The 8,324-nt window shown below is 37.8% G+C and overlaps 1 protein-coding gene across 1 annotated transcript in view; it reads left to right on the forward strand.

Annotated features, from left to right (window-relative positions):
* Nucleotides 1-2,099, forward strand: part of GPR141 (G protein-coupled receptor 141) — a 35,725-nt gene extending 33,626 nt beyond the window's left edge. The window contains exon 2 of the mRNA XM_035020930.1: nt 992-2,099. Within this exon, the coding sequence (XP_034876821.1) occupies nt 1,006-1,908 (903 nt within the window). The 5' untranslated portion in view covers nt 992-1,005 and the 3' untranslated portion in view covers nt 1,909-2,099. The remainder of the gene's footprint in view (nt 1-991) is intronic.
* The last annotated feature ends 6,225 nt before the right edge of the window (nt 2,100-8,324 follow it).

Here is an 8,324-nt window from a genome sequence, read left to right on the forward strand (position 1 = left end):
AGAACATTCTGGACATGGAAGGATTTTTTAATCTTAAAAGAAATGGGAAGCCACTGAAGAGATTTAAATAAGAAAATGAAAGGACTTGACGAGTGTAATTAAAAGATTACTAAATCTTTCACTTAATAAATAATAAACTAGAACATGGATAATGAGTTAGAAGGGACCAAGACTATTTAGGGAAAGGATCTTTCCAGAGGAAAAATGATAGTGGTTCTTTTACGCATTTGAGGGTGTGGGAATGGGAGAATTGGGTGATATGCTGCATTTTCAGTGGGGCCCATGAAAACTTAGCCAAGGTCTCACTGCTAGATGATAACATATGACAAGAAATTCACATATACACTCCTATTGATTGTTGCTGCTTTGACTTAGCTAATTTTCTTTGGCCAAACTAATCAGTATCCTAAATGAATTATGTATATTCTTAAATCTTTTGCTGATGAGTTGAAAGGAATTAGAGAATTAGAATCATACTTAAAGAAAACATTTTGTGTACTTGACACACGCACTCAACTTTCCTTCCATGTTGTAATTTTCCCCCCACTGGCAGCTGCAATACTAGTATCCATGAATCAGCTTCAGATGGTCTGCAATCTAGTTCTATGCAAACTTTTTTTCTTTTAAGATTTTATTTATTTATTTGAGAGAGAGAGCACCCTGGGACCATGACCTGAGCCGAAGGCAGTCCCACTCAGCCACCCAGGCGTCCCTATGCAAACTGTTTTGACTATGTACACACATGCACACACAGACGTCTTTGGGGGCCTCTCGATGAGGTCTTTAACCTATTAATGCTTCAGAATCAATGACTTACTATGTTTTCAGTCTTGGGTATATAGATATGCATATGACATAGTCTTTATTCTTAAGGTACATAAAGTTGACATCATATAAACAGATAAATGACAAAATCACATTGCTAGTGCTAAGGAGAGAAGAACAAAGCTCTGGAAGTTTGTCAGTTACATTGGTGTTTCCTCTCTTCCAGGTGACTTCTGAAGTATGACTCACAACATTTCTTCCTGCAGCCCTATACTGACACCCCATTTAACCAGGCTCTACTTCCTAGTGCTCATTGGAGGGCTGGCAGGCATCATCTCCATTCTGTTCCTGCTGGTGAACATGAACACCCGATCTGTAACTACCACAGCGGTTGTTAACCTGGTGGTGGTCCACAGTGTTTTTCTGCTGACAGTGCCTTTTCGCTTGACATATCTCATCAAGCACACCTGGATGTTTGGGTTGCGCTTCTGCAAATTTGTGAGTGCCATGCTACACATCCACATGTACCTCACATTCCTGTTCTACGTGGTGATCCTGGTCATTCGGTACCTCATCTTCTTCAAGCGCAAGGACAAAGTGGAGTTTTACAGAAAGCTGCATGCTGTGGCTGCCAGTGCTGGCATGTGGCTGCTGGTGATTGTCATTGTGGTACCCGTGGTTGCTGCTCAGTATGGAACGCACCAGGTGTATGACGAGCAGCACTGTTTTAAATTCCACAAGGAGCTTGGTCGTGTATACGTGCGAGCTATCAACTATATGATAGTTACCATTGTCATAGCCACGGCGATGGTTCTCTTGGTCTTCCAGATCTTCATCATTATGTCAATGGTGCGGAAGCTACGCCACTCCTTACTATCCCACCAGGAGTTCTGGGCCCAGCTGAAAAACCTATTTTTTATCGGAGTCATCCTGATTTGCTTCCTTCCGTACCATTTCTTTAGGATCTATTACTTGTACACGGTGGCACACTCACATGACTGTAACGACACTGTTGCCTTTTATAACGAAATCTTCTTGAGTGTAACAGCAGTTAGCTGCTTTGATTTGTTGCTCTTTGTTCTCGGAGGAAGCCATTGTAAGCAAAAGATAACTGACCTATGGAATTGCCTCCTGTGCCGTTAGCCACAAACTACAGTATTCAAAATTCCTTTATACTGGGAGTAAAAATGGGCATAGAGAGGTAGGAGGGGTTATTTCATTACTTGATTAAAACCATGCCTTAATGCGCCCAAATAAAAGGACTATAAAATGTCAGAGCATTCACTCCGGTCCTTATTTAATCCCTACCACCCCTAAATGATGCCTTTAGAAAGACTAGTGATGTTCAGTCTACCTGGAGTTACAATACTGCATTATTTTCCAATACAAAAGGTCTACTTGGCCCATCTGGGCACCATGGGCCTAATGGTTTCTGAGCTTCACCAGCTTATTTAGTTTCATCAGTTTGAAGCATGATCTTCTGTAGGCTTTGGATTGGATTCAGCCCTCTAGTTCTTTTCATTTCACTTAACCTTAGGTAAATTAACCCTGGCAATGAATCAGCCCCAAAGACACAAACTCTATTGACTAACCAGATAAGATATCCATTCAACTCCCACCTTGACAAATATCAGGTAAAGGGGGAGAACAGTAAGAAACTTTTCTAGATTTCATAACTTTCGTGGGAAGTCACTTATCTAGAAATCAAGAGAAACAGAAGTCCTTGTGACCTTCTGCTATAACAAGGTTATCTAGATTTGTCCTTTGAAAGGTCAAGTTTAAGGACATGGGATCAACATCCTCAATAACTCCAAAAATCATTTAAAAGCTTACTAAACATATATGTATAAGGGTGAAACTATAAGTTAAAGAATATTCCTGACCAATATGCTTCTAAGCATTAAAATGAGTTCCTGAGGGAAGTGATTACATTTTTCCCTTTCTGTTTTTTGAGAAAAATCTCTAGATGTCTTGGGCCACAGTTAATTTAGATTTACCTTGGAAACAGAAAGTTACACTCTTTAGAGTTTCCTTCTCTCCTTAAGGTTATGAGTCTTTAAATAAATGAAAACAATATTCTTAAAAAAAAGAACTTTTGAGAAATATATAGAAAAATTAATTTAGACTATGAGATTAGGCTGCTAAGTTGATACATAGGCTTGTGGGCTTTTTCCCTTCTTGCCCATATTTCTACTATTTCCTTCAAAGTTTCATAATTTTGAAACTTTCTGAGGAACTGATCCAGTTTCGTATCTAATGCTTCAGAACTAAAGCAATTTATGATAGGAATAGAAGAATAGAATGAATTAAGGTAAAATTTTTTTCCCAGCAAAATAAAGGATCAGAATTTAAAGACTTATTTTAAATTTGTTTACACTCTATGGATCTACAAATTTACCAGATGAATAAGAAATATCCCTGTGAGTTCCTATAATCACTAAAATTACTGAGTCATAGAAGTTAATTTTGAGGAAGAAAAAGCAGCAACATGCTTCATAGACTTGTTCCCAAAATTTTCCTGCTTTAAAATTTATGTTCTTTTTTAAGTTATATTTCCTTTATTTCTTATCTGTCTTCTTTTCCCATTTTTTCTTAGTTTTTTTTCTTCTCATTTTGACTTACAACATTTGTAAATTTCTAAGACCCATAGAAGTTTTTAAAAAATTTGTTACACCCATAAATAAGAAAATAGTAAAATATAATAAAAATAGTATAGAATGATATAAATAGTAAAATATTAAAATTTCTAAACAGTTATTTATGGAAATTATATCAAATTTCTCTTCTTATATATCTGTGTCTTATTATCATACTATCTGTTAGCTTGTAAATTATATTACAATCTCTTCCAGATTTTAAATTTGTTGAGCTCAGGAGATTGTGTTTTTCCCTGTATTATTATATATTATAATAAAGGGCTTATTTCTTTGGACCTGTAAGAAATATTATCCAACATACAGAGATGCAGTACTCCCTAATATAAAATAACTTATTCATTAATATTTAGAATATAATTGGAAATTTTCAATTTGTCTGTTTATTGTCTCTAATTGCTATGAAAATGAATCTCATGCAGGAGTGGGACATCACTGGCCTCTCAGGCCATTTTTGGATATCAAAATTATAAGAATGTACTACTGGCATTTTGTTGCTGGGGCCAGAGACTAGACATTTTGCCTTGCACACAACTCTCTGCATAGTAAATAATTATCAGGTCTTGCTGTGTATTTGAATGTTCTTCCAGACATTTATGAAATAGAACATATGCTCATAATAGTCAGGTTTTATTTAGTTTTCACAAATACATAGTAATTTTTGGTACAGTTTTAATTTTCTGAATTTTCCAGAAATGTAGCTACCATGGATATGGAGGAAAGATTTTTTTTTATTATGTTATGTTAATCACCATACATTACATCATTAGTTTTTGATGTAGTGTTCCATGATTCATTGTTTGCAAATAACACCCAGTGCTCCATTCAGTACGTGCCCTCTTTAATACCCATCACCAGGCTAACCCATCCCCCCACCCCCTCCCCTCTAGAACCCTCAGTTTGTTTTTCAGAGACAGTCTCTCATGGTTCGTCTCCTTGGAGGAAAGATTTTATTCTGTTTTCCTCAGAACTTTACCAAGAGTTGTTCATTCCTTTGGAAAAGCACAGTATCAATGTCAATACCATCTGCGGCATTAAAATACAACACAACACACCTGTAAACAGTATTTGTAGCAGTTGTATTCAGGTAGGATACTAGATATAGGTGCCCACATCAGACTGCCTGATTTGTCTCCTTTTGTGATCATCTCTGAGCATTTATATATTAAAATATATTACTTTATTATAAATAACTTTCTCCTTCATTATTCATTTATGTTACAGTTAGAATACTATATATATAATACTGTAGGAGGGTTATATTATCTGTAAATTTTATTTTAGAATGGTAAAAGTATTACCAAATATTTGGGATAAAAAGTAAGGTTTTGGGTCTGCAAGCATTGAGACCAATTGAGCTAGCACAGAATCACTTATTTTTTTTAAAGATTTTATGGATTTATTTGACAAAGACAGACACAGTGAGAGAGGGAATACAAGCAGAGGGAGTGGGAGAGGGAGAAGCAGGCTTCCAGTGGGGCAGGGAGCCAGATTCAGGACTTGATCCCAGGACCCTGGGATCATGACCTGAGCTGAAGGCAGATGTTTAATGACTGAGCCACCCAGGTGCCCCCAGAATCACTTTAAAGGGGAGATTTACCAATTATGACATTATGAACAGAAAAAATATTCCTATATTTTGGGAATACTTTTTTTTTAGAGAGAGAGAGTGCATACACACATGTGCACGTGTGTGAGCTGGGTGGGGGGGGAGGAAGAGAATCTCAAGCAGGCTCCATGCTGAGCATAGAGCCCCACGTGGGGCTCAATCTAATGACCCTGAGATCACAACCTGAGCCAAAGGCTTAAGTGACTGTGCCACCCAGGTACCCCTATTCTGGGAATACATAACCTCAGCTTGATTCAATTATAAATTATTTCTTTTGCTTCTGTAGTGATTAAAAGAGTAAACACAACTTTTAAGAAAAAAGTAAAACATGTGGGGTTTTTGTTTGTTTTTTTGATAAGACAAAGGCATTTTCTGAGCCTCACAACTCTCAAATTGGCTCATAGTCAATATCTACCAGATTTTAAACCCAGGGATAATGACAATTTTTGAGGCACAGAAAGAAAGATTGCTCCTGGCACCCATTAAAAAGCTTTCTACTGGGCGCCTGGGTGGCTCAGTTGGTTAAGCGACTGCCTTCAGCTCAGGTCATGATCCTGGAGTCCCTGGATCGAGTCCCACGTCGGGCTCCCTGCTCAGCAGGGAGTCTGCCTCTCTCTCTGACCCTCCCCCCTCTCATGCTCTCTGTCTCATTCTCTCTCTCAAATAAATAAATAAAATCTTTAAAAAAAAAAAAAAAAAGCTTTCTACTCAGCCTTTGTTCATTTCTTAATTTTCCTCTGAAAGGTTCTTTGAGTTCCTTTCTTCCTTAACCTGACATAAATTAGGGAGAAAGAAACTATTTTACCTGTAGGTGAAATGAGCTTTGTGTGGAATGATTCAAGAAGTGGTGAAAATCCCCAAATCCTCCTCTAATCCTCCTCAATGGGACTGCCATTAAAACTGCATTCCTAGGTTAATAAAGCAGTTGTGAAGGATGGCACTGAGCTGAGATGTTCTCAGTCATCAACTTTTGAGTTGGAAGTCAGTGAGGTGAAAGTGTGAAGTTGCCATTTCTTAGATTATGCAGATTTTTGCCCACTTAATCTCTAATAAAATGAGGCACAGACCAAGGCCTCTCTCTCTTACTGGGGGTGGGAAGAGCAAGGGAACTCTCTTTGTGATAGGGGCTGATTACAGCAAATTGGAAATAGTTGGTGACAAAAACCCCATAGTAAAGGGACACAGTGATGGTGGATTTGCTTGGATAATGCCAAGAAAGCTCAGGATATAAAAGGCATCAACAGATATCAGAAACTAGGCATCAGCTGAACCCTGAGAAAAACTTTGGCCATTGCGTGGCTGAGCCTATTTCTGTAACAGAATGGGCATGCCAGGTATTTGACAAGACAGAACTCAGAAAAATGAGCAAGTTCTATTACCTGAAGGAGTGAATGTATTGTCTGAAACTTCCAGAGATTAGGAGCTGGGCCCTAATATCAAAATGTACCAGATGGAGGCTTCAACCTGGGATACATTGTAAAAGCCCAGTGGTCAGCACCAGGCACCACATTTTGGGTAGGATTACCAATGGTGGTGAGGATGGAAAAGGTGGGGACAGATGCTGAAACTGCTCAAAGCCTTATGCTTTAGGCTCAATCTCAGCCTTCAGATGGAGAGGAATATGGACAACCAGCAGAAGCTATCAGGGAGGGACAGAAGATTGTGTCTGATGACAAGTAGCTGAGAGGAAGAGGGGCCTGAGTAAGGCTTGGCTAGGAGTTCTGAGCAAGCAAGGGACAGCAGGAAGATGCTGAGCTCTTAAAAAGCAGATAGGACAACAAAGGCAGCCCTTAAGAAAGACAGTTTTGAACAGAAGATGAGAAGATGCTGGATATCATTGCTTTATTTGAATTTTGTCCTAGTATTTTATGTCATTAACAATGAGTGGTTTCTTGAAAAGCTGAAAGCTCTTCTTCTAAGATCAAGAACAAAGCAAAGATGTCCACTCTTACAACTTTTATTCAATATAGTATTGTTAAGTCCCAGCCAGAACAATTAGGTAAGACCAAAAAAAAAAAAAAAAAAAAAAAAAAGATAAAGGCATCCAAAGTAAAAAGAAAGAAGTAAAACTGTCTCTATTTGCAGATGACATATTATATATAGAAAACCCTAAAGACCACCAAAACACTATTATAATAAAGGAGTTTAATAAAGTTACAAGATACAAAATCAATATTCAAAAAACAGTTTTCTATTTATTATCTAGATATCTATCTACTATCTACTTTCTAGGCATTCCTATCTACTAACAACAAGCTGTCAGAAAAAGAAATTAAGAAAACAATCCCATTTACAATTGAAAAAGAATAAAATACTTCGGAATAAATTTAACCAAGAGGTAAAAGAGCTGTACAATGAAAATTCTAAGATCCTGATCAAAGAAATTGAAGAAGATGCATGGAAAGATATTCCATGCTCATGGATTGGAAGAATTATTATTGTTAAAATGTCCATACCACTAAAAGCAATCTATTGATTCAATGCAAAACCAAAATTCTAATGGCATTTGTCACAGAAATAGAAAAAAAAAACAAAAACCTAAAATTTGTATGGAACTACACGATATTCCAAATAGCCAAAGCAATCTTGAGAAAGAACCATGTTGGAAGCATCACACTTCCTGATTTCAAACTATATTACAAAGCTATAGTAATCAAAACAGTATAATACTGGCATAAAAACAGACCCATAGATCAATGGAAAGAATAAAGAGCCCAAAAATATAATATTATGCAGCCATCAAAAGGAATGAGATCGGGCGCCTGGGTGGCTCAGTTGGTTAAGTGACTGCCTTCGGCTCAGGTCATGATCCTGGAGTCCCGGGATCGAGTCCCGCATCGGGCTCCCTGCTCAGCAGGGGGTCTGCTTCTCCCTCTGCCCTCTTCCCTCTCGTGCACTCTGTCTCTCATTCTCTCTCTCTCAAATAAATAAATAAAATCTTTAAAAAAAAAAAAAGGAATGAGATCTTGCCATTTGCAATGACATGGATAGAACTGGAGGGTATTATGTTGAGCGAAATAAGTCAAACAAAGAAAGACATGTATCATATGACCTCACTGATATGAGGAATTCTTAATCGCAGGAAACAAACTGAGGGTTGCTGGAGTGGGGGGTGGGGTAGGAGGGATGGGGTGACTGGGTGATAGACACTGGGGAGGGTATGTGCTCTGGTAAGCGCTGTGAATTGTGCAAGACTGTTGAATCTCAGATCTGTACCTCTGAAACAAATAATGCAATATATGTTAAGAAAAGAAGAAGAAGAAGAAGAAGAAGAAGAAGAAGAAGAAGAAGAAGAA

This window comes from Mirounga leonina, unplaced genomic scaffold, assembly GCF_011800145.1.
Source record: "Mirounga leonina isolate KUSES-001 unplaced genomic scaffold, KU_Mleo_1.0 Mir_174, whole genome shotgun sequence".
Lineage (NCBI taxonomy): Eukaryota > Metazoa > Chordata > Mammalia > Carnivora > Phocidae > Mirounga > Mirounga leonina.